This window comes from Saimiri boliviensis, chromosome 1 (assembly GCF_048565385.1).
Source record: "Saimiri boliviensis isolate mSaiBol1 chromosome 1, mSaiBol1.pri, whole genome shotgun sequence".
NCBI classification, from domain to species: Eukaryota; Metazoa; Chordata; class Mammalia; order Primates; family Cebidae; genus Saimiri; species Saimiri boliviensis.
The window spans coordinates 152,920,201-152,947,669 of record NC_133449.1 but is presented as its reverse complement, the minus strand read 5'-3'; the positions used below and the strand labels follow the sequence as shown (position 1 = coordinate 152,947,669).

At 42.2% G+C, this 27,469-nt stretch overlaps 1 protein-coding gene across 3 annotated transcripts in view; it reads right to left on the bottom strand.

The window, feature by feature from the left end:
* Window positions 1–27,469, bottom strand: part of TIMD4 (T cell immunoglobulin and mucin domain containing 4) — a 94,846-nt gene that overhangs the window by 16,935 nt on the left and 50,442 nt on the right. The window contains exons 1-5 of one of the 3 annotated variants that reach the window (XM_003943730.3): window positions 26,291–26,376; window positions 17,643–17,984; window positions 14,774–15,043; window positions 12,893–12,973; window positions 11,742–11,825 (exon numbers count right to left, since the gene is read on the bottom strand). In XM_003943730.3, the coding sequence (XP_003943779.3) occupies window positions 11,742–11,825; window positions 12,893–12,973; window positions 14,774–15,043; window positions 17,643–17,984; window positions 26,291–26,348 (835 nt within the window). In that variant the 5' untranslated portion in view covers window positions 26,349–26,376. Of the gene's footprint in view, window positions 1–11,741; window positions 11,826–12,892; window positions 12,974–14,773; window positions 15,044–17,642; window positions 17,985–26,290; window positions 26,377–27,469 lie in introns of those variants that run through there. The other 2 variants (XM_074378807.1, XM_074378808.1) reach the window with 2 other exon arrangements.

Sequence of the window (27,469 nt, the reverse complement as noted above, 5' to 3'; positions counted from 1 at the left end):
TCTATGGACTTTGAAAACCGTGGCAAGGTGAGTGCTGGAGAGTAAACACAATGGGAAGATTGGCTCACACCTGTAATCCCAGCACTTTGGGAGGCCAAGGTGGGCAGATCACCTGAGGTGAGGAGTTCAAAACCAGCCTGGCCAACATGGTGAAATCCTGTCTTTACAAAAATACAATAAAAAAAAATTAGCCAAGCATCATGGTGGGTGCCTGTAATTCCAGCTACTCAGGAAGCTGAGGCAGGAGAATTGCTTGAACCCAGGAGGCTGAGGTTGCAGTGAGCTGAGATCATGCCATTGCCCTCCAGCTTAGGTGACAGAGCAAAACTTGGTCTCAAAAAATAAAAAAGAAAGAAAGAAAGAAAGAAAGAAAGAAAGAAAGAAAGAAATGAAACCCCAGTCCTCCATCACCTGGATGGATACAAGTTTTAGAAAAGAGATTCTAATAATCGTTATTATCGATGATTATTGTTATGAGTAGGATGTAAGCATCTGAAAGTGCACAAAGCGCTTTCACATACATTATCTTATTGGAGTTTTAAGATGATTCTATGAGCTAAGTAAACTTGGGCAGACTTATTGGAAGAGGAGGAAATGAAAGCCCTGAGGGCTCCATATCTTGCTCAAGGCTGTAGAGCTAATAATGAGAGCTAGCGAATGGTAGGGCCATGACATCTGATTCCAGATTCCACTTCTTTTCCTGTCTGCTGTACTGCTGAGTATCACAGGGTTCAACAGCCCTCATTTACAGATGGTAGATCTTGCCAAAGGGTGTTTGTACCTTTATTTGTAGACTTGTTTACTGGGCAGAAAACAGAGAGAGTTCACACTGCGGAACTCACTGAGGTTTACTCATTTATTCCACCCTCTGAAATCAGAGACCTCTCCAGTGCCTGGAAACCCCTCCCTGGCTACACATCAGAGGGATGTTTTGGCCTACAGAGGGGCTATGCAGCTCAGCTTGTTAGCTATCAGTGAGGACCCATCTTGGGGCTGGCTTCGTGTTCTATTTCAACAGCTCACCCCTTATTTCTATTTCACTCTTCGTCTGCCTTACACGGACATAACCTCTTCCAAAGCTTGGCAATTCCCTTTGATCTTATTTGGCTGACATTTCTGAAGATAAGCTGTTAGATGCTAGCATTACATGGATTCAATTCCAATTTTATTAATAAGAAAATCATCTGTACAGTTGTTAGACTAGAATGCTATTGTGAGAAAAAATAATAAGAATCCATTTCTGTGCTTTTCCTTTATCCCACAGTTGGGCTACCAACTGATTCAAGCCTGTGAACAGCACTGGGCAGGAGAGATAAAAGAAATCTGCTAATGGCTCATGAAAGATGTTGACTTTGAAATTAAGTGCATCCAATTTCTTTCTTCCTAACAATGGCATCAGTGAGTACAAACGTGGTTTGCCTCATTCCTCTGTGTTTCTCTGTTCCTTCTGCTGAACTTGTACTGAGAATGGCAATTCCTCCTACAACTTTTTCATGCCCTTGATCAGCGAAAGTCTCAGAAAAGTGCCAGGTTCTGACAGGGCTCAATTTTATCTTTACTTTATTAAAATAGTGCAATGTAGGGCAATGAGCTCTAATTTGGGAGCCAGAAGAGACTGCCACTTAGGGACAAGTGCTCACTCCTCTTTAAACTTTCTAAATGTCTCTGTGCCTCAGTTTCCTTCTTTATGAAATAAGGAGAGTGCATTTACTAGTAATTCCTAACTGCCTTCTTGGGACCAGGGCTATGACTTCAAAAGACTCCTCTGAGGTTTGTTAAATATATGGTTTCTTGACCCCACTGCCAGAGGTTCTAATCTGCAATTCTTGGGTACAGTAAGGAGACCCATATTTTTACTAAGCTCCCTGTGATTCCAGCACATGATCAGGTCTGGCCGTCATGGATTGGATGATCTCCAAGTTCAAGGTCTTGGTTCCCCAGTCTTCTCCTACCTCCTAGAGGTCAACATGAGAGCTGATTGTTCTCACACCTTCATTTATCCTCTCCTTACCTTCTTCTCTCTTATCTCCATGTCCAGATCAAACCTACTCCTGCCACATTTGACTATATCCTCCTACGCCATGCCAGAACACACCTTGCTCATTCGCCAGCTCCTTCCTTCCTTCTCTGCCCTGCCTTCCCTCTAAATTTCTTGAAAGAACCTCAGACATTCATCCTCTAGCAATGGCTCATTTTGGGATTTCACAGAGTCCCATCACAGAGCTCACACACTCTGTGCCCACTTCATGGTGACCCTCCTACAGTACACAGCCACCTCTCCAAAAGCCTCATCCTAGAATTTCCTGATCTTTAATGACACCCTCCCTGGCTTTGCTGGCCCAGCTTCCTCTGCCCTGCGTGCTTGTGTGTCCCATCCTACTTTCAGTGTCTCTCTGTCTAGCTCCTTAGCTGGCTTTTCTTCCTCTACCACGAGCTCGCCCAGTGTACTGCTCCTTTGCGAGGAGGGAGTCCCCCTTTTGCACCTCTTCGTCTCTCTCTGCATCTCGCACAGTGTAAAAGATGATCTATTATCCTTCCTCCGCTAATGAGGCAAGATAACAAAGAGTGTAAGAGCTCAGGTTCAAGCACCAAAGAGATCTAGGATTCGAATTCTGGCCAATTTGTATACGTCTTCAAACCTTTGTTTTCCTCCTTTGTAATGGACATCGTGATGTAATCTTCCCTTGCGGATTCAGACAATTGCTCACAATGAGACAATACATTGGACACACTGAGCCAAGCCTTGGCATATAATAAGTCATTAATAAGTGTCATTTATGAGCAGTGACCTCCCAAATTATATCCTTAGTCTTGCACTATTCCTTTTGAGAGAATATTGGTATACTGTAAAGTCTTTATTTAGCACTTATAATGTGAATCATCATAGTAATTATTTTGATCAGATATAAGTGCCAATTAGCAAAGACACCCACCCAGGCATCCATGAGTCAGCCGAGACCCACACTTCCAACTGCCTGCTAGACATTTCTCAGAGGCATTTCAAACTCAAGATCCCACACACAAACTTAACTCTTCCTCATGGAGCTACTTTACCAGTTAACTCACACATTGACCCATTCTCCCAACTGCGGAGAATCAGCCATCCTTCATTCTCCACTTGGACCACTAAGTCCTCTGACTCCTAACTGCTAAATGGCTGTTCTCCTGTCCACTCTCTATCATTATGGCTGCCATCATTCTAATCCAGACGCTCATGCTTCACGTAAGCATTGCAGGAGCCTCCAGCCTCGCTCCCATCTAAAACATCTTCCATACTCTTGCCAGAGCAATTTTTCCCAAAACAACTGAAAATGTCACTCCCTACTCAAAAACCATGAATGATTCCTCGTGACTGAAATAAAATATAATTTCTTTAGCCAATCATACAAGCCCCTCAAGAACCTAGACCATTACCAGTTTCCTATCTCTATTTTTGGATTAAACAAGACTATTAAATAATCTCCAAAGATATCATGGTCTTATTACATTTCCTTGCCTTTGTTCATGCTCCTCTTCCTTCCTGTCAGATCTTCCCTCCTTCATAGCATTGTCTCCTTAAAGAACCAATTCAAAAGTCAGTGAGTAAAATCAGCCCTGAGCCTGGCCCTCATTTTCGAGATAGAATCACCTTTTTTCTTTAGGCCCCAGTGTACCTTTTCTTACCTCTATCTCAAAGCAGAGCTCACCAAAGGATGGTTTGTTATGCACAAGCCTGTCCATTCCACTAAAATGTGATCCCTTTAAAGATGAAGACCATGACTTACTCATTTTTACATGTCCTATGCCACATAAAGTATCAACTAAATATATTATCTATTGTCGTACATCTGAACTAAATGCCAGAGTTACAAGATACAGCTTTAAAATTCTGTGTCCTACCACATTTCCCTCTGAGCATGCCTTAACTCCACAGAAAGACCAGCTCATCGTGGACCATGAAGCTTTGGCTGGCTTTGCAAAATAAAAAGATAGAGTAATAGAAAAATGTTCCTAAAATCATCCATAAACCATTCCCCCATAATCTTGCCCCTGGGACCAAGAAATAACTACTGTTAAGTATCACAAGGAAAGAAAAATGTTATTGTCAGAGCAATCTTCATTTTTCCCAATTTGAATTTTTTTTTTTAATAAAGAAGAGGAAGAAAGAAAAAGAGGAAGAGGGAGAGAGAATGGGGGTATTGCTTTGCTGCCCGGGCTAGAATGCAGTCTAAATATGGGTATGCCTATAATTGTCCTTAATAATGGAGACATGAAAGAAAATGAGGGAAGAGAGTAACAAACAAGGAGCCAACCAACATTTCGTTTAAACTTCTAAGTTGATATGATGTGGTACTGATAAGAGTGTACATTTTGTGTAAAGTGGAGAGCTCTATAAATGTTAATTACGTTTACTTGTTCCAGATCTGAGTTCAAGTCCTGGATATCGTTGTTAATTTTCTGTCTCATTGATCTGTCTAATATTAATGTTGAAGTCTCCCACTATTATTGTGTGGGAGTCTAAGTCTCTTTATAAGTCTTGTATGTCTGGGTATTCCTGTATTGGGTGCGTGTATATTTAGGACCTTTAACTCTTCTTGTTGTTGCATTAATTCTTTTATCATTATATAATGTCCTTCTTCACTTCTTTTGATCTTTGTTGCTTTAAATACTATTTTATCAGAGGCAAAAATTGTAACTTCTGCTTTTTATTTATTTATTTTTGCTCTCTGGTTGGTTGGTAAGTTTATCTCCATCCTTTGTTTTGAGTCTTTGTGTATCCTTGAATGTGAGATGGGTCTGGATGCAGCATACAGTTTTAGTTTTTTGTCCAAATTGCCTGTCTTTGAATTGAGGAATTTAGTCAATTTAAATTTAGAATTGATAATGATATATGTGAGTTTAATACTGTCATTTAATATTAGCTGGCTATTTTGCTCATTAGTTGATGTAAATTCTTCATTATATTGATGTTTTTTACTTTTTGGTATTTTTTAGAAAGGCTGATACTGTTTGTTCCTTTCTATGTGTAGTGGTTCTTTCAGAAGCTCTTGTAAAGCAGGCCTGGTGGTGATGAATTCTCTGAGTGCTTGCTTGTTCACAAAAAACTTTATTTTTCCTTCACTTATGAAGCTTAGTTTGGCTGGATGTAAAATTCTTGGTTGAAAGTTCTTTTCTTTAAGGATGTTGAATATTGGTCCCCACTCTCTTCTGGCTTGTAGGGTTTCTGCTGAGAGATCTGCTCTAAGTCTGATAGGCTTCCCTTTGTGGGTAACCTGACCTTTCTCTCTGGCTGCCCTTAGTATTTTCTCCTTCATTTCAACCCTGGTGAATCTGACGATTATGTGCCTTGGAGTTGCTCTTCTTGAGGAATATCTCTGTGGTGTTCTCTGTATTACCTGGAGTTGAATATTATCCTGCCTTACTAAGTTGGGAAATTTTTCCTGAATAATATCCTGAAGCATATTTTCCAGCTTGGATTCATTCTCTTCGTCACATTCAGGTACACCTTTCAAGCGTAGATTAGGTCTTTTCACATAGTCCCATATTTCTTGGAGACTTTGCTCATTCCTTTTTATCGTTTTTTCTCTAATCTTTTCTTCTTGTTTAATTTCATTGAGTTGGTCTTCGACCTCTGATATCCTTTCTTCTGCTTGATCAATTCGGCTGTTAAAACTTGTGCATACTTCACGTAGTTCTCGTATTGTGTTTTTCAGTTCCATCAATTCACTTATTTTCCTCTCTAAATTGTGCATTCTTGTTGACATTTCGTCAAACCTTTTTTCAAAGTTCTTAGTTTCTTTAGATTGTGTTAGCATAAGTTCTTTTAATTCACAGGAGTTTCTTATTACCCACGTTTTGAAGCCTGCTTCTGTAACTGGAACACACTCGTTCTCCATCAAGCCTTGTTTCGTTGCTGATGAGGAACTGGGATCCCCTGCTGAGGGAGAGGCGTTCTGATCTTGGGTATTCTCAGCCTTTTTTGGCTGTTTTCTTCCCTTCATTGTAGATTTATCCATCTGTGGTCTTTATAATTACCGTCTTTGTAATTGGGTTTCTGAGTGGACGTCCAACTTATTGATTCTCAGTGCCGAAATCTGAGCAACCCACTGCGCCGACCAAATCAGCGGCGTTAAGATGGATGGTGCCTTTCTGACTCTGCACCAAGAACCGACGCTCCGAGGCACCGGCAAAACCGCCTCGCCGGTCACAAGAGTCGCGCTGGCGACCCGTGGGGCTCCTCCGCTGGGAATCTCCTGGTGCATGAGCAATAAGAATTCATGTGAAGGTGTGGTGTCCTCTCGTTCTTTGCGTTTTCAGTGGGAGCTACAATCCCGAGCTGCTAGTCATCAGTCATCTTGGATCTCTTCCACAGAAAGATACTTGATCTTTATTCCTGGTTTTCCCCAATTTGAATATTGACAAGCAAAGTCCTCATGTGTTTTTGGGTGCATTCAATTTGAATTTGTCCTACAGTTTTGACAGCCTGCTGATGATAGGTATAATGATTCATTTAGGGCACAAGAAAAAGTGAATCCTCATATTTTAGGAGTAAATAAGGAACCCTGCCTTCAAGCTTCTCTAAATTCCCTGGCCTTCTCTAGGTCTCTAGTTTCTGAGTAGTCTACAGACAAGACTTCCACTCCACAACTCCAGAAGTTCACAGACACAAGTTTAAACCCCTAAAATGTGGGTGTGAGTCCCAGTTCTCCCTCTGTCTAGCTGTGTGACCTTGGGTCAATCATTCTACATCTCTGAGCTCTGTATCTGGCATCCAGAGAGTGGAGGTTAGAATTCGCCACACTAAGGAGGGCTTCTTTGGTTGGTATCTGCAGACCAAACACCTAAAAACTGGAGACAGCATTGAAGTAGAAGACATGGACATGGAGTTGCTTTGTAAAATAAATAACACAAACCTGGAAGCATCTGAATCGCAAACCAGACCACAGCTCTCTTTCAGCTGTAACTTGATTTGCAAGCCTAAATCATAGACTGGAGCCTCAATAGATTGAGCAACGTGAGAACAAAACAACTGAGAGGCAATTGAAAATTAAAGATGTTCACCCACAGGAATAAAACCAATCATTGAGAGTTCTACAGAGCCATCTAAACAGAGGTCGGTGAAAAGCTTTTAGAATCTCAGATGTATTCTGATAATTAGTGACAATGACTACTCTGAGATTGTAAAAGCTTTTGTAACTTCCCTAGGTTTGTGATTTTGTCACTCATCAGCTCATTAGTAGTTTAAAAAAAAAATTATAAAACCAAAAAGTATCTATATATTTATCAGAAACAGCCTTGGGAGCTGGCAGAAGTAGCCTCTCGTTACCCGGCTGGATGGCCTGAAAATGAAGGTTTGTGATCTGGAATCGTAGCAGAGATATAAAGAAAAGAAAAAAATAGAAGTCCTTCATAATGACTATTATTTACAAGCCAGTAATTATGGACTAGGCATTTTTCTCTTGCATTTTCTTGCTTAACAGTCCTACAAAATGAGTCCTGTGGTTATCCCCGGGTTACATTGGGAGGAAACTGAGATTTAGAAAAGGGTAGAACAAGTGACTCACCTGAGACTCTACAAGAAAAACAAAAATCACACGAAATGGCAAGGGTAGAATATCATCAGGGGCCTTCCGGCTCCCTGACTCAACTCTTTCAACCCCCACCTAATGCTACACAACAGGCTATGAGAATATGAGAAGAAAGGACAAAGGACCGAGAGTGGGGATGTTGCAGAGGCAGTGAACATGAGCCTGAGATACAGTCAGCAGGGAACTTAATCCCAGGCCACCTGATTTTATTTAAGAAATGACATAGTTATATGGCTTTTTATGTCCTGGCTTCGGAGTCCCTGCCCAGTAGAGATGGGACCTGTAGGGAGCAATTGGGAACCATTTCACACATTCCTGCTACCAAGCAAGAAATAAAATTAATCCTGGCTGGGCGTGGTGGCTCACACCTGTAATCCCAGCACTTTGGGAGGACAAGGTGGGGAGATCACAAGATAAGGAGTTCGAGACCAGCCTGGCCAATGTGGTGAAATCCCGACTCTACTAAAACTACAAAAAATTAGCCAGTGTGGTGGCGGGTGCCTGTAGTCCCAGCTGCTCAGGAGGCCGAGGCAGGAGAATCACTTGAACCTGGAAGGCAGAGGTTACAGTGAGCCGAGATCATGCCACTGCACTCTAGCCTGGTGATAGAGTGAGATTCCATCTCAAAAAAAAAAAAAAAAGAAGAAAAGAAAAAAAGAAAATTAATCCCATGGGTGAAAAGGTATGGTCAGAGTTCCTAGATATCTTGAGGAATGAGTTTGTATTCCTCTAACAGATGTGGGGGGAGTAGGACCCATGCCATATTTTCATGTGAGTTGTTATTGTTGTTTTGTTTGTTTGTGTTTGTATTTGTGACTGAATTATAGTTCCTAGCCATTTGCGGTTATACAGAATATTTGGAGAATTGAATGAAAGTTCTGGACTTCACCCCAGAAAAGTGTGTGTGCACACATACATACAATTTTGTGTATAATTTCAGGAGGGTGGTGCCCTTCCCACAAGAAGCTCATCTACAGATATCACCCATCCAGGATTCCACAGACACAGTTTAAAATCTCTGAAAGCTGGGTATGACTCCCAGCTGTCCCGCTGTTCAGCTGTGTGATCTTAAGACACTACATCTCTGAGCTCCATTCTAGTCAGCCATGACTAGTGGAAGAAATTGCTACCCTGGATCATGCTAATTTTAGAGAACAATGATCGACAAGACCCTCTTTAAGGATTTAAATAAGCCCACAACGACAGAAGCTTCGCCATCCAAAAATTACATGAAGAAATGGAGAGGGAACTGAGGATTGTTAGCCAGAGAAAGAAAAACTCAGTGGGTTGAAAGGGTTTTCATGTGAATGAAGATGTAGTCTTATTCTGTAAGAGGCTCCAGAGGGGGAGCAGAGTGGCTTGGTGTTAGAGTGATTTAGAGTTGAAAAGACGTGGGTTAAATCCAGATCGGCCATTTACTGGACAAGTTTTTAATCTTCAAGGTCTTTAAAATGGAAGTGATAATGGTACCCATTTCTTATGGATTTGCGGACAATCAAAAGAGATAATACATGGAATGTGCATGGTGTTAAAACAATGGCAGACCTACAATGCTGGTATTAGCTTCTCTAATAAACTCTCTGACTCTCTATTTCTTTATCTCTAAAATGAAGATAATATCAGTACCTGCATAGGAGGTTGTGGTGAGAGTAAAAAAAGAATATTAACACAAAATGCTGAGCACAGTACCTGATGCATAGATAAGTCCTTGGTGGACCTTAACCACAATGATCCCTATGAATGTTTCATTACCAAAAAAAAAAAAAAAAAAAAACAGTGGGAAGAGAGGAAATAGGGAGTGAAGGAATTTTATTTCCATCTGTTTTTATGTACCCCTAACAAAAATGCATTAGTGTAATGTTTGTGTAATTTAAAATAAATGAATAGTAGTTAAAAGAATATGACTTTTAATTTCAGATTAGAAATCCAGATAAAATAAAATGATATCTAAAGAGTGTAGAATCAGAGCTAGACATCCTGGATCTGATGCCTGAGAGCTGTGTGGCCTTGGGAGATTTAGATGCAACAGAACTATGAGCATCTGCTGAAGAGGCCCAGGAAGACAGGTTGAAACTGAACTAGCATGTAACACCTGCTCAGTAAACCCTGCTTTTCATCCCTGATGACTAAATGTTCCACAGAGACTGACCAGCCTTCTTACACCAAGCTCCTCTTCAGCCAAGCAGCAAGTGTTCTCTGTTCCGGGATTTGGTAAAGGAGGAGAGAAATGAAAATTATCAAGAAGCTTATAGAAGGTAAAAATCACATGACCTTTTGTTCCCTCGTAATTCAATGTAAAGTAGTCCAAGATTTAAATGGAACAAAGGATGATGATGTTAGAATGTTCTGCCTCGTTTCCGTTACTTTTCTAGTCACTGCCTTCTCTTTCATCTGTTTGAAAGTAGTCCCCACCCTTACCCCATCCCATAGACCAACAGGGTCTGGATCTTTGGCATGCCATTTCCCTTAAATTATCGACTCCTAGTCCAGATTTTCTGTTTTCCCACTGTATGAGTTAGTGCAGGCCTAAGCATCTTACTACCAGGCCCCCCTTCCATTTCATCTTGAGTTACAGTCTTAACTTCGAAACCTGTCCCCTTCCATTCACTCTTGTCTGTCCCCTCCAATTCCATCTTCTGAACTTTTGAGAGTGATGTTACATTGTCTCCTTCACAGAATTAAAGGATACCTGTTTCCTGGCTAGTAAACATATAGGAAGGAACGCAAACTCTCTGTTAATCATGATAAGGAAAGAACAAGATGGGTTGGACATGGTGGCTCATGCCTGTAACCCCAGCACTTTGGGAGTCTGAGACATTTGGATCACCTGAGCTCAGGAGTTCGAGACCACCCAGAAGAGAGTGGTGAAACCCTGTTTCTACTAAAATTAGCTGGACATGGTGGTGTGTGCCTGTAGTCCTAGCTACTCAGGAGGCTGAGGCATGAGAATCACTTGAGTGTGGGAGGCGGAAGGAAGGAAAGAAGGAAAGAAGGAAGGGAAGGAGGCAGGGAGGGAGGGAGGGAGGGAGGGAGGAAGGAACAAGATGACGTTTTCTTCTCAGAAAACTGAAAAAGTTAAATGGTCATATCAAGTGTTGGGAGGATATGGGAAAGCAGATACTCTGTGGGTGGAAAAATAAATTGGCACAACCTTTTCTGAGAACATTTTTCTACAAGTTATTAAATTTAAAGGTGCACATTTCTTTTAACCAGTAATTTTTACTTTCTGGTCACCATTCTAGCTAGAGAAACACTTGCATGAATGGTTAGAAAGGCATGAATGTACTAGGATGTTCACTACAGCACTGTTTACAAAAAGGAAACATTGGAACAGTCTAAATGCTCCTCAATAGGCAAGAGATATTGTGAGTACTCATAATATAAAATATTATCCAGCAATTTAACATAATGATACCTATCTACATAGACTAAAGAATGTGGTCCAGTATATAACAATCAGTGGTAAAACAAAACGTAGAATGCTGCATATAGTATGATAACATTTTTTAAAGACATGCACAAAACCAAACTATATATTTCTATATCTATCCAGACACATAGGGAATGGAAAAAGACCTGGAATGATCATCTTCAACTAATAACAGTTATTGTCTCATGTGAGAGGGCTGGGATTGAGGACAAGGAGTGAAAGAGAATTGTATTTCTGTTTGTATGCACCCCTAACAAAAATGCATTAATGTGATATTTGTGTAATTTAAAATTAAAAAATAAAAATTTGAAAAAAGAATAGGTGGTTTTCCTACTGTCATTCCTGGTGTCAAGTCAGAAGCTGCTAAGGAAGAAGGAAGATCTCAACAGAGGGGCTTCGAAGCCAGCACTGACGCGTGCAGCACGCCGCGCTTTCAACCCAGCTGGCAGGGGATGTGGGACGTGGCCACGAAGGAGCCGGAAAAGTTGGATCCCAAGACAAGCAGGCAGATGACAGATTGCTTCCACAGCCAAAGATGAGCCACTCATAAGAACACAGCCCCAGGCCAGGCAAGGTGGCTCACTCCTGTAATCCCAGCACTTTGGGAGGCCAAGGTGGGAGGATCACTTGAGGCCAAGGGGTTTGAAACCAGCCTGGGCAACATGGTGAGACTTTGTCTCCACAAAAAATGAAATAAATAAATAAATAAAATAAAATAAAATAAAAAATCACAGACCCCTTACCTCCAGGCTGAGGAGAAGTCACTGAGTCACTTGTTTTCCACATTGACACATGGGATGTTGATGGGAGATCCCAAATTTTGGACTCTTTGGAAAAAAAAGGGGGAAACAGAAAATAGGCTTAGATAAATACCTGTCTTCCTGCTTTCGGCACCCTAGTGTTCCTATACTGACTTCTTTCTTAAAAAAAAAAAAAAAAAAAAATTATCCAGACACTGTCCTAAGTGACATACATGCATCTGTCATTTAATCCTTAGAAAGAGCCACAGGATAGGTGTTATTTCCATTTTACTAGTGAGGAAACTAAGGCCCAGAGAGATTAAGTGCTTAGCTAAGATCATACAGCAGGAAAGGCAGGATTTGTACTTAGGCAGAGTGAAGCCAGAGTGCCCATACTGTGTCCCTATGTTACACTATCGCAAACACTGATTTATTTCTCTTATACATGTCTGTTTTCCTCTGCTAGATTATTAGCTTCATTCTGGCAGCCCCTGCCATGTGCGTGCTTACAAATGTCCCAGGCATTCTTCTAAGTCCTTACACGCGTGAAGTTATACAACTCTACAACAAACCTAGGAATAAACTGAGGTCAGGGACCCCCAGCAAAAAGTAGTAAAACTGGAAGTCAAACCCAAGTCATCCTCTCTAGCACCCCCAAGGATGCCAATTATGTCTTATTTTAGGGCATACTCTGTCCTGGACCCCAGTGACTACCTAAAGAAGGTTTGATGGGTAGGAGAAAAGACAAATAAATGAAAGAGCGACAATTCTCCCTCCACTCTAAAAAACAGCCAATCACTGAATGAGTAAACCCCTCAGGAGTCTCAACAAAGAAGATTTACATGCATGACATTAGGACGAGACAGCTAAGTGCTACTCAGCCTAGAGTCTAAAAGCAAACATCTAGAGATGTACCATGAGCTACTGCGGAGAACTGCAAAAATCAAGAAGGGCCTTCCCTCCACCCCCGCCCCTCAGCCACAAGAGGGAACAAAGGACAAAGACTGTCCCGAGGCCAGTGTGCCACAGGGGGATTTCATGGCATGAATGACCCAAAGAGGCTGTCAGTCATCTGATTCAGCAACACTTTTATTAATTTCCTTCTCCTCAGTCCAAGGGGTGCGGGAGGACAGAGAAGGTGAGTGTCTGCACACCTTTGGATGTCAGCAGGACAGTGTCTGCAGAAGTAGACTCCGCATTACTCCAGGGGTCACTGGGGAGGACAGTTTCAGATTCTGGAAGAGAAAAAAGTTGGATGAAAGGCAGCTAAAAAATAACAGTATTATTTTTGTTTGTAGTGGGTGGTGGGATTTGGGACTATCTTTTCAAATTTTTTTAATTAATTACTTAATTTTTTAAACAGAGTCTTGCTCTGTCACCCAGGCTGGAGTGCAGTAGCATGATCTCGGCTCATTGCAATCTCCACCACCCAGGTTCAAGCGATTCTCCTGCCTCAGCCTCCCAAGTAGCTGGGATTACAGGCACGTGCTACCATGCCCAGCTAATTTTATATTTTTAGTAAAAGATGGGGTTTGACCACGTTGGCTAGGATGGTCTCAAACCCCTGACCTTAAGTGATCCACCTGCCTTGGTCTCCCAAAGTGCTGGGATTACAGGCATGAGCCACTGCACCCGGCCACTATTTTTTCTGATTTATCTATTTTTTTAAAGACACACTCTCACCATGTTGCCCAGGCTGGAATTGACCTCTTGGGCTCAAGGGATCTTCCTGCCTCAACCTCCCAAATAGCTGGGCTCACATCACCATGTTCCAGGCTATTTTTATAGCTGTCTTGGTGCTTCTTTTTATATTTCAAGTTTTCTTCAAGGAGTGCAAGTGATTTTTAGAATTAAGGAATAGAAACTACAAATATTGTGCTTTACGGTAGTTATTTATTTTCAAGCCCAAAGGAATAAAAGATACATACAAAAATTGATTGGTTCAGGGTTCACAGATTTTAGGTGACTATTCAGAGTATAATAGAATTACCCGATTCAATTTTATAAAGCTATTTGAATTATCCAGGACTTACTGAGGCAGCTGCAATGTCTTAAGAAAGCCTTCAAGCTATCTCATGATTGCTTTCCCAATTCTTACTGCAGAATCAGAGGCCAACATATGGTGACAGCCTTGACAAGCCCCCCTAAGCAATGGAGCGAGTCACTCAGTGAGACATACAAGTTGCAGGGTCAAGAATTCCAGGGGAAGAAACAAAGAAAAGAAACAAGGCTGGAAGTAGGCACCATCAGGGGACATTTTAGATGCGACTGGAGGTCTTTCCTCAATCAATCGCGAATGCTCAGGCAGCGACTTAACTCTTGAAAGAATGGAATTGGAGTCGGACCAGAAGTGACCTTTCCTGGTTCTTTAATAAACATCTCTTGCAAGACTCCTGAGAGGTCAATTGGAGAACCCAAAATGCTGACTTTTCAAAAACACAAAGGAAAGGGCAGAAAAAAAGAGACACCATAAAAAAAGAAAAGGAACAGTTTAGTGATCACATCTCCTTACACACACACACACACATACACACACACACACACACACACACGCACATACCTACTGTTAAGGAGTAAATTGTGTCCCCTCAAAATTCATATGTTGAAGTGCTAACCCTCCGTGCCTCAGATGCAAATGGACATTGAAATAGGGCTTACAAAGAGCTGATTCAGGTAAAATGAGGGCATACCAACGGACCATGATCCAATATGACTGGGATTCTTACCTGCAAGCCAAGGAGAGAGGACTTAGAAGAAACCAACCTTGCTGACACCTTGATGCTGGACTTGTAGAACTGGGAACGGCGAGAAAATAAATTTCTGTTGTTTAAACCACCCAGTCTGTGGTGTCTGTTTGATGAGCCTAGCAAACTAATACACGTGCGCGCGCATGCACACACACACACACACACACACACACACACACAGAGAGAGAGAGAGAGAGAGAGAGAGAGAGAAAGAGAGAAAGAGAGCAAGTCACTGGGCTGCATCATTCAGCGAGAGAACTCTAAGAAACCCAAGATACTTCCGCGTACCTGTGGTGAGGATGGGCCCTTCCTTAGAAGGCTCGGGAGTCAGAAGACCTGTGGCTGCCTCTGGAAGGGTGCTTGGGGGTGGTGAAGGGCACGCGTCTGCTGTTGTGAGGACGGCGATGGTTGTGGTTGGAAGTGGTGTTCTGGCTGTGAGATCGGGTGTGGTCACGACTGTTGTTGGCAGTGCAGCTGTGGAGGTTGTCATTTGTGGGGTGGTGGGGCTCGTGGTGGTTGTTCTGTGTGTGGTGGTTGTTCTACTCGTGGTTGTCGGGGCTGTAAACAACAACAGACATGTCTGGCGCCAAGTGGGGACGGAGGGAAAAGGAAATAGTACAAATACAACTGGGACCCATCCGTTTCTCTCCATTTCTGTGGCCTCACCTGGTCCGCTGGCCTGGACCATTGTAATGCCCAATAAAATTGTATTTCCTGCCCTGACTCCGACCCCTTCCTTCCAATCTATTCTTCACACACTGCCTAGAGTAATCATTTAAAATGTTGGCCAGGTGCAGTGGCTGCCTGTAATCCCAGCACTTTTGGAGGCCAAGGTGGGAGGATACTTGAGGTCATGACCAGCCTGGTCAACATGGTGAAACCCTGTACTAAAAATACAAAGATTAACTGGGCATGATGGTGAGCGCCTTTAATCTCAGCTACTCAGGAGGCTGAGGCAGGAGAATCGCTTGAACCCAGGAGGTTGCGGTGAGCTGAGATCATGCCGCTGCACTCCAACCTAAGTGACAGAATAAGACTCCATCTCAAAAAAAAAAAAAAAAAGAAGTCAAATATAATTATGTCCATCCCCTGCCTAAATCTTTTCCCGGGTGCTCCTTGCCCTTAAGATAGAGAACCCAGTCCCGCACCTTGACCTGCAAGTTGCAAGCCTCCATTTGACCCAGTCCCGCCTTTCTTTCCAATCTCATGTCTCCACCCGCCTGCTACCACTTTTTCCTACCCAACTGGCCTTTCTGTAGCTTTTTGAACACGTCAGCAACCTGCCCACTGCACGAAACTTTGTACCCGCTGCTTCCTATTCTCATTCTTCACAAGGCTGACTCCTACTTAACTCTCAGGTCTCAGCTAAAAGGTTACTTCCGCAAGGAGGCCAAGTAGATTCTGCAATAACGATTAGGCTTTTGTGTGATGTGCTCTCACACTTTACCTCCACAGCCTTTATTGCATTCCAGAACTGCACATTTATTTTATTGCTATTGTTTAAAGTCTGTTTATCCCATTAAACTTTAAGCATCATGAGGAAAAATCTGTCATTTATTTTGTTCTATGCTATAAAGCCAATAATTATCACAGTGTCTGGCATATAGTAGATGCTCCAAAAACATTACATGAATGCATAAATGAGTGCGTTGAAAGTGAGCTCAAAGGATGCAAACTAGGGTGAGAATGCAGTCTCTTTCAGACAGTAAAGATTGGTTCATACCAACGCCACTCACCCCCTAAACATCCGATTTGAGCTTCATTAGCCACCGTTTATTCTACAAATCTCATCCTCTCTAGAATAGGCCAAATTTTCATGGACTCTAATGGACCAGAAAAACACCATTTGTTCCAAGTGAACTTGGAAATGACCTCATAATATATCATCAAGTATTCTATAAAATAATAGTTGGTTGTACCCAATTTGAAAAGAGAAGACTTGAGTGGGAGTCATTTAACATCAATAAACCTCATTTCTCTCTTCTGCAAAATTGGAATCCCTTCTCTCTATCTCACAATGTTGCCTTAAGAGAAAGATATACTAATAATGCATGTAAGTTCTTAAATTAGTCATCCACATCAGTTGGTGTCAAATTTTAGAGTACATTAGAGTCACCTGAAAACTTAAGAATGTAGGCTGGGTGTGGTGGCTCACACTTGTAATCCCAGCACTTTGAGAGGACGAGGCAGGTGGATCACCTGAAGTCAGGAGTTTGAGACCAGCCTGGCCAACACAGTGAAATCCCATCTCTACTAAAAATACAAAATAAGCTGAGTGTGGTGGTGGGCACCTGTAATCCTAGCTACTTGGAAGGCTGAGGCAGGAGAATTCCTTGAATCTGGAAAGTAGAAGTTGCAGTGAGCCAAGATCGCGCCTCTGCACTCCAGCCTGGGTGACAAGAGCAAAATTGTCTTAAGAAAAAAAAAGAATATAGATATCTCGATTCTTGTCTTCCAAGGTGCCCATCCAGTTAGGAATAGAGTCCAAGGATCCTCCAGGTGACACTCATGCAGGCGGAATACAGAGCTTATTTTGGGAAGCTTCATGGCAGAAAACTACTAAAGATGATTATTATTAGCATTATTCAACCACAGGCTCAATGCAGCTCAAATTCCTGGAGTCCCACCATATTCCAAATTTCATCAAAAGTGACTGATAGTAATAGAAGAAAGAGCACCTGAAAACTGCTGTGACTGTGTCCAAATCTTAGGCACAAATCTTTTTCCTCTGCCAGAAGTGGCAAACCATTGGTTTACTGGCTGAAGCTGAACCATGAATACATTTTACTTAGTTCACGCAATTTTTGTATTATTTTAAACCTGTCAACATGCAAAAAATCAACAGAGTTCACATAAAAATGGATAGATATAAAAACACTGAACCCAAATATCTGCAAGGTGGATAACCCCTAGATACATAGCAGCTGCCTCTTCCAATTGACTCTGCAGTTCACTGGTTCCCTTTCCACCTTCCACTCATTTCTGTGGCTGCTTTTGTGTTTACTTACCTACTTCATACCATAGCATCTCATTTCAAATTCAATCTTCCCACACAGTGTAAAAGCAATTCTAACCTCTTCACCACCAGCCGCTGATTCTATTATCCATTAAGCACTGAATCTCTCCTTCCACAGACATGAGCCCCTCATGTGCTTACCTCTCTGTAGCTGCAGACGCCTGTGTAACTTTACATCGTTGAACCAGCCAGGCACCTCTATGCGGCAGCAGTAAACACCGCTGTCACCTTCACTGGGATTTAAGATGGTCAAGGAGACATTGCCTCTCTGGAGAGTCCCCCAAAGTCTATATTTTTCTGACCTTCTTGAGGTCACCCGCATTCCATCGGTGTGGATGAGCTCCTCGTTGCAACCGGAGTTGGGGCACTGGCCTTTCCCCCAGCACATGCTGTTGCTGTCCTGAGACCAGGATGGGTACAGACAGGGCAAAGTCACGGGCTGACCCAAAAACCCCATCACAACAATCTCTGATGTGGCTGGTGCTGTAACGAAAAATGTGAAAACTAGGTCATGCAGTACTGTAATCTCTCAACTACGCTATACAGTTTTTGTCTAATAGATGCTTCCAGGAAAATGAAAAAAGCTGTAGTCTATATTTCTTCTCTTTTTCTTTTTTTTTTTTTTTTCTTTTTTTGATACAGGGTCTTGCTTTGTCACCCAGGCTGGAGTGCAGTGGTGCAATCACGGCTCACTGCAGCCTCGACCTCCCAGACTCAATCCATCCTCCCACCTCAGCCTTCTGAGTAGCTGGGACCACAGGTGTGTGGCACCACTCCCGTCTCATTTTTGTGTTTTTTTGTACAGACCGGGTTTCCCAGATTGCCCAGGCTGATGTGGTTCTTTAGCATAAGTTCGGATGTGCTTTGCAATGCTGCTGTGCTCCTAATTCCGCATGATTCTATCCCCCAAGTGCTGCCAAGCGGCCACTTGAATCTCTAAACTCATCTCCATGGCAAGACCTTTTTGCTGATTTAAATCCTCTGATTTTAGTTCTATTCAATGACCAATAAACTCTCACATGAAAAATCCTGACCTTGTCACCCAATTCCACTTATTCATATAATCAGGTGGGCTGTTTTCTACAAGTCAATATTGTGGGATACAGACTGAAGAGCTTCAATGGGTCTCCCAAGCCAGAGAGTGCGATGAGAGAAAGGTAGGCTGTAAATATATGTATTCCATTTCCTTCTCTCCTTTCAGTGGAAATTACTGGAACTGGAAATCACTTGCTTTGGACTAGTTGTTTGCTGTTAGATAACATGAAGTAAGGTGGAGCTCATGGACTATTTTTAATGGGCAAACGATAATTGTGTATATTTATGGGGTACCATGTGATGTTTTGATATACATATACATTGTAGAAAAATTCAAACAAGTAATTAACATGTCCAGCACCTTATCAACTTAACAAATTTTTGCGGTGAGAACATTAAAAATCTGTTAGCAATTTTGAGGTATTTAATATGTTATTAATTACTGTGGTCACCATGCAGTGCAATAGATCACTAAAACTTAGTCCTTCCGTCTAACTGAAACTTTGTACCTTTTAATCAACATCTCCCCTTTCCCTATCCCAGCCACCCACCCCCCAACCTCTGGCAACCACCTTTCTACTGTTGCTATGGGATTAACTTTCTTAGAGTCTACATATAAGGGAGATTATACTGTATTTGTCTTTCTATGCATGGCTTATTTCACTTTGTATGATGTATTTTTTTAACATTAGCGCAAGAAGGAACCACAGAAATTATCTAAAATGACAGTTGTGATGTAAAAAAAAAAAAAAATGCATCAGCTAGTTGAGATGGAATGTTTCATCTTTTCTAAAATGAAGTATGAGTGTGTCCCAACCTCTGCTACTCAATAACATGACCTAAGGAGCTTGTTAAAAATACATAGTTTATTGCCCCAACCTGAGCCTGAATCCCTGAGACCAAGGCCCATGCATTTGTACTTGGATTAAGTTCTCCAGGTCACCCTGATGTAGTTGCCTGGCTAGCCAGTGTTTGAGAACCATTAGGCAAGCTCCTCTAAGATTACCTTTGTCTCTGATCATCTGCAAAACATTTTCACTGTTAAAAATATTAAGCCCATTGGGTTAATGTTGCATCAGAGATTATTCTAAACCATTCCCTCCCCAGAAATGCTATTGAAGTGAAAGCCAGGCAGGCTGTAGATCTCAGATTGTTGGGACCACACCCTGCTCCCCCTTGGGTACCTGGGTCTTTGCGCGTTGTTTTCTCTGAGGTACCCTCCTGTGAGATTCTCTACTCACTAACTTCGCTGACTTTGTTGGCTAAGTTATAGAAGGCATGGCCAGCAGCGCCGTGTTCCTCCCTGACTCAGTTGGCAGTAACAGCCAGACATTCCTCTCTCTAGGAGAAGGTGGGCATGAGCCCTAAGAGTCACCCAGATGGTAAGCAAGACCATGTGCTTCTGGGGTTTTGATAGTCGGCTTTTTTTTTTTAAGACAGTCTTGGCCAGGCAAGGTGGCTCATGCCTGTAATCCCAGCACTTTGAGAGGCCGAGGTGGGCAGATTACCTGAGGTCAGGAGTTCAAGACCAGCCTGACTAACATGATGAAACTCTGTTTCTACTAAAGATACAAAAAATTAGCTGGGCCTGGAGGTGCATGCCTATAATCCCAGCTACTCGGGAGGCTGAGGCAGGAAAATCGCTTGAACCTGAGAGGCGGAGGTTGCGTTGAGCCGAAATTGTGCTATTGCACTCCAGCTTGGGCAACAAGAGTGAAACTCATTTTTTAAAAAAAGAGTTTCATTCTGTCGCCCAGGCTGAAGCACACTGGTACAATCTGGGCTCACTTCAACCTCTGGGTGTTCTTATGATAAAAGGTCACTCCCAATTCGGACCAGACTGCAGGCTTCCCTGAACTTGGTCTCTTCACTTCGCCACAGGGAAATGTTTCACAGATTATAAATGCAGTGGGACACTAGGCGCAGGGGCTCATGCCTGTAATCCCAGCATTTTGGGAGGCCGAGGCGGGTGGATCGCTTGAGGTCAGGAGTTCAAAAGTAGTCAGGCCAACATGGTAAAACCTGTATCTACAAAAATACAAAAATTAGCCAGGCATGATGGCAGGTGCCTGTAATCCCAGCTACTTAGGAGGCTGAGTCAAGAGAATCTCTGGAATCCGAGAGGCAGAGGTTGGAGTGAGCCAAGATCGCGCCATTGCACTCCAGCCTGGATGACAGAGCAAGACTCCATCTCAAAAAAAATAAACAAGAAATAAATAAATGCAGTGGGAAGTCCATTTTGCCTCCCATGAATCCAGGAGAAAAATAAGAAGTTCAATGTCATCACCCTCAGCTATGTTAACAACACAGAACACATTCACCTAAAATTAAGAACTACTAAAGTATGAACTTAGCCAAGTGTGGTGGCACATGCCTATAGTCCCAGCTACTCAGGAGGCTGAGGCAGGAGGATGGTTGGAACCCAGGAGTTTGAGGTTGCAGTGAGCTATGATTGTACCACTGGACTCCAGCCTGGGCAACAAAGCAAGACTGCCTCAAATTTAAGAAAGAAAAAAGAAAAAACATAAGATCTTTTTCCTAGGAATATTTGATAAATTAATAAAACATGTACAAGAAGTAGTCCACTGGAGAGTCAACATTTTATTTTCCCAAGTACTATAGTATGAAAGGAGGCATCCTAATTGCTCAATAAGAAAAATCCAATAGAGAAACTAGCAGAGGACATAATGAACAATTCACAGATAAGAAAATACGAGCAGCCAATTAATTTCACCCATTAGACTGGCAGAAACTTAGAACACTGAACATATTGAATATTGACCAAGGTGTGAGTAAACAGGGCTCCAAGATACTTGTGGGAAGGGACTTAGGAAAGGACTTAGCCTCCTGAGATAAATCAGAGCGAAACGGGGGCATGAACTGGTACAGCCGCACTGTGAGGAAATTTGGCAGTTTCTATTAAATATTCACTATACATGAGTCCTAGATACGCCTTAGCAATTTCGTGTTTGTTATTTACCCTAGACAAACATATGTTCACAAAGATGCCTATTTGCAAATGTTGATTGCAGCCTCCACATATATGTGAATGAAATGGACAATGAATGTATATATGGGAATGACTAAACTGGGGTATATTTATTCACAGAATTCTATGTAGATTAATAGCATTAGAGATAGACTTACATGAATTGACATGAAGACTCCAGCCATTTAATGATGAAGAGGACAAATTTCAAAACAAGACATAAAATATAAAACCCTTCTTGTAAAACAAATAAATAGAACAATTGTCTTTGTTTTTGTGGGCTCAGACGTTTGAAATTAAATGCCTGGTGCAATAGACACCAAACTCATTTTGTCAGTGACCTCCAGGATCAGAGGAAAGGGACTGGAATTGGGGATAGTAGTCCAAAGGGCATGTGGCTTTATAACATTTTAATATTTTCTCCAGGAGTGTTTCTGTATTATCTTGTTAAAAATTCATTTGTAGGGACATGGATGAACCTGGAAACCATCATTCTCAGCAAACTGACACAGGAGCAGAAAATCAAACACCGCATGTTCTCACTCATAGGCGGGTGTTGAACAATGAGAACACATGGACACAGGGAGGGGAGCACTACACACAGGGGTCTGTTGGGGGGAAATGGGGGAGGGATGGGGCGTGGGGAGGTGGGGAGAGATAGCATGGGGAGAAATGACAGATATAGGTGAGGGGGAGGAAGGCAGCAAATCACACTGCCATGTGTGCACCTATGCAACAATCTTGAATGTTCTTCACATGTACCCCAAAACCTAAAATGCAATGAAAAAAAAATTTTTTTAAAAATTCATATAAAAAAAAGGAAGCAGGCACTGGGTAGGGCAGGAAAAACAACCATTAGGCTCACATTGTAAACCCCACCCTGCCAGTTACTTATTGCTTTTGTGTTGTTGGAGGAAAGCCATGGTAATCTTGACCTCATTATCACAAGACAAAGGGGATAATACTCACCTCACAAATGGTGCTAAGGTCCACATAAAAGGGAGTATCAAATGCCATGTGAAATTAACAAAGTAATAATATGCATAACCAAGGACATTAGAATTTAGAAATAAGACAAAAAAATGGTTCCTGTCTGTTGCAAAAGTATTCCTCAGTAAAGTAATTGTTGGTATCAAATCAATTCCACTTCTGTGGAGCTACCCGGAATGGTGGATACAACCTAGGTCCTTATGCCAGCTTGTTCCTTCCCTAGCTGGTGACCTTGAGCAAGGCTGGCCCTTCCCCAATCTGAGTCTCAAAATCACCATCTGCAGAGCAAAGGGCATCTTTTAAGAGTATATCCAGCTCTGATCCTTGGTGATTCTGAGCAGTTACTCTCTTTTAAGCTGGTCGTCTTAGAAAACGCATGTATAGGCCGGGCATAGTGAGTCACACCTGTAATCCCAGGACTCTGGGAGGCTAATACGGGTGGATCACCTGAGGTCAGGAGTTCAAGACCAGACTGGCCAAACATGGTGAAACCCTGTCTCTACTAAAAAAATACAAAAAATTAGCTGGGTGTGGTGGTGGATGCCTGTAATCCCAGCTACTCAGGATGCTGAGGCAGGAGAATTGTTTGAGCCTGGGAGGCAGAGAAGTTGCAGTGAGCTTAGACTGCACCACTGCACTTCAGCCTGGGCATTGGAGTGAGACTCTGTCTCAGAAAAAAAAAAAAAAAAAAAAATTGAAAAAGAAAAAAGAAAAGGCACATATGGAAAAAAAATAATAATAAAATAAAACAAAAAACAGTTTACCGGGTACTATCTCCTTCAAGCAGGACTGGAAAAGCCCCTCAACCAGTGTTTTATAGACCCTAGCAACTTTCAACCTAACAAAACCCTCCAAACTTCAAGTTTCCAGGATAAGACTAAGTCAGTAAAAAAAATTGATGAAAAAGCAGATGGTAGTTTTCTTACATCTAAACAAAGAGATGCTCATACCAAACCCAAAGTAGAAGTGTGAAAGTGACAGGGACTACTTTCATTCTGTAGATTTTTTCTTTCTTTCTTCTTTCTTTCTCTCTTTCTCTCTCTTTCTTTCTCTTTCTTTCTCTCTCTCTCTTTCTTCTCTCTCTCTCTTTCTTTCTTTCTCTTTTTGAGGTGCAGTCTTGTTCTGTCACCCAGGCTGGAATGCCTCGGTGCAATCTTGGCTCATTGCAACCTCTGTCTTCCAGGTTCAAGCGATTCTCCTGCCTCAGCCTCCTGAGCAGCTGGGATTACAGGCACATGCTACCACACCCAGCTAATTATTGTGATTTTAGTAGAGACAGGGCTTCATTCATCGTGTTGGCCAGGCTGGTTGCAAACTCTTGACCTAAGATGGTCCACCTGACTTGGCCTCCCGAAGTGCTGGGATTATAGGCGTGAGCCACCACACTTGGCCTGTAGTAGATTGTTTCTTGAGTGCCTATAATGTATTAAGCATGGAACTAGGTGCTGAAATATAACAAGCCACAAAGCAGACCCAGCCTGCCCTCCTGGGGCCTGCAGAGTATCTGGGAAGAGAGGCAGACAAGCAAGCATTTGCTAGTCACAAGTTTACAGATGCAGGAACTCCAAGGAGAATGAGAACTCATAGCAGAAACAGCTAACCTAGTCCAGAGGCTACGGGGTGGCTGGGAAAAGCCTGACTTAAGCAGGGACCTGAGGATACATGGCACTATGGAGGAAACAACGGCATAGAGAATAATATAATACGAGTTTGACAGGCAAGGAAATATGGTTGTTTTCCTTAAAATGTGGCTGTCTTCTCATGCACCCTGTTGGAAATGTTTCTGCACATACAAATAGCCAAGAGGTAGAAGAAAAAATGTTTAACATCATTAATCATTGGGGAAATTCAAATCCAAACCACAACGAGGTATCACTTCATTCCTGTTAAAATGGCTACTATCAAAAAGACAGAAAAAAAAAAAAAAAAACAACATTGCTAATTAGGATGCAAAGAAAGAGGAACTCTCATATACTGTTGGTAAGAAGGCAAATTCCTACAGCCATTATAGGAAACAGTATGGTGATTCCTTAAAAAACTAAAAATAGAACTACCATATGATCCAACAATCCCACTACTGGGGATATATCCAAAAGAAAGGAAATCAATTAAAGAGATACTTGCATTCCCATGTTTATCACAGCACTATTCACAATAGCCAAGATATATCAACTTAAGTGTCCATCAATGGATGAATGGGTAAAGAAAATGTGGTATATACACACTGTAGAATATTATTCAGCCATGAAATGAAACTCTGTCATTTGCAACAACATAGATGGAAACAGAGTTTATTAATATTATGTTAAGTTTAATAAGCTAAGCACAGATAAACAAATATTGCATGGTCCCACTCCTACATGGGAGCTAAAAAAGTTGATATCATGAAAGTAGAGAAGAGAATAATAGTCACCGGAGTCTACAAAGAATAGGGCAGCAGGGGTATAAAGAAAGGTGGGTTAATGAGTACAAAAATACAGTTAGTTAGAACATGTGGAAAAAAGAAAAAAAATACAGTTAAATGGAAGGAATAAATCCTAGTGTTTAATAGCACAGCAGTTATTAATAATTTTTTGTATATTTCAAAATAACCAGAAGAGAATATTTGGAATGTTCTCAACACAAAGAATTCCAGCACTTTGGGAGGCTTGGTGGGTAGATCACCTGAGGTCAGGAGTTCGAGACCAGCCTGGTCAACATGGTGAACCCTCATCTCTACTAAAGATACAAACAATTAGCTTGGCATCATAGTGGGCACCTGTAATCCCACTTACTCAAGAGGCTGAGGCAGGAGAATCATTTGAACCTGGGAGGCAGAGGTTGTGGTGAGCCGAGGTCATGCCACTGCATTCCAGCCTGTGTGACAGAGCAAGTCTCCCGTCTCAAAAAAAAAAAAAAAGAAAAAAAGAAAAAAGAAATTTATTGTTTCAAGAAATGAATATCCCAATTACCCTGATTCGATCATTGTACATTGTATGCATACATCAAAATAACACACAAGTAGTCCATAAATACATATAGTTATTATGTATCCATTAAAAAAATGGACTTTATAAAACTTCAAGGACTATTCAATATTATCTTATCCTAGAAGCAAAGATTGTGACAACTGGTCATTTAAGAAGCCAGGGCTCTCATTCCAACTATGGGACAAATATGGGAGAGCCAGAGCAATTTAGATGTATTCCCAGTGTCAAGACTTAGTGCCCGAAATGCAGCTGCAGCTCAGGCCAGAACACCTGGCCCTATACCACCAGTATGAAAAGGACTTCACTGGCCGAAACGGAGTGTGCACCGCTGCATCACCCAAAACCCAAAAACAACGTGCAGAAAACAAACCTTACCATAAGGCCTCACCCCAGCGAAACAAAAAAGCAAGCAAACAATTCTAAGAAACAGAGAAATGGTAAGAATTATCACAACTCTCACCAGAACAAATTCTCCTGACTTATTGATTATATGAATAACACCTGTAGAGGAAATCTCTTTTCCCCAGTTTATCTGACCACTTGTTTCTCTGTCTCTTCTTCAGTTGCCATTTCCAATATAAACCCAAATTACCCCAGCCTAAGACCTCCAGACCTGTCTCTGGATAAACCTCTGTGTAAGGAGGCAGGAGAAACTCTCCACAGAAGAAAGCCTGGAAGGGAGAGGGGAGAGGTGCAGAAATGAAGTGAGCCTGTGCTTTATGGAGGCCCAAACCAGTGCGTGGAAGTCCATCACACAATAGCAAGTCCTCTAGGAGCTTCTACATAGAAGGTTTCAGAACACTTACTCAGATAAAGCCCCCAAAACTCAATCACCAGCCAGAGAACCAGAGTTTCTTTGGACATTTTGACGGCTGACCGGAGCTAGGAGTCTGTCTATCTAACCAAAGCCCATTTCTTATACTGCAGTTAATGCTGACAGGGTGGGACTCTTGTTTCATTTCTCTTTTTCCCTCATAATCTTCCCGTTCCCCTGTCCCCCAACTGGTGAAGCATGATGCAATGTGCTGAGCCCTTTTCTCCTGGTGACTAACGTGTGTGTGGAGGGATGGCGTGGGCACACTTGTGCCTCGCTGTCCACGTGTATGGTGGGTTTCCTACATGTGCACGAGCATGCATGCATGTGCTGGTGCAAATGTGCCTGTATAACCTCTGCACGTTCCACAGTCGCCCCAACTGCTGCACAGCCTGTCACAAAATACAGTTGACCCTCCACACTGGCAAATGTTTACATGTAGATTCCTCATGGTGCCAAAGCACAGTTGGACTAAAAGTTGGCTCCATTTCCATTCTAGGTTCTCCCTCACCCTCTCCCCTGGTCTCCTTGCCCTGATAATGGAGAAAGAAAAGTGAAGACAGGCACAGTGGCTCACACCTGTAATCCTAGCACTTTGGAAGGCCGAAATGGGAGGATCACTTGAGGCCAGGAGAGTTTGAGACCAGTCTGATCAACATAGCAAAACCCCCTCCCAATTTTTTATTTAAAAAAATGTTTAATAAAAAAATTAAATTAAAAAATTGTCAAGTTTTAGGAAGACACTGAAGCCCAGAACTTCCTGATTCCAAAGCTCACGGTGAATCACTACATTGTCCTTTGACCTGTGACCCTTTGGGTAATGTGTCCATATGACAAAGCCTACCTGTGTCTTGCTCCGACTTAGTACCAGAGAGAAAATATAAGAATGCACAAATGGGCCGGGCGCGGTGGCTTACGCCTGTAATCCCAGCACTTGGGGAGGCCTAGGCGGGTGGATCACAAGGTCGAGAGATCGAGACCATCCTGGTCAACATGGTGAAACCCCGTCTCTACTAAAAATACAAAAATTAGCTGGGCATGGTGGCGCGTGCCTGTAATCCCAGCTACTCAGGAGACTGAGGCAGGAGAATTGCCTGAACCCAGGAGGCGGAGGTTGCGGTGAGCCGAGATCGCGCCATTGCACTCCAGCCTGGGTAACAAGAGCGAAACT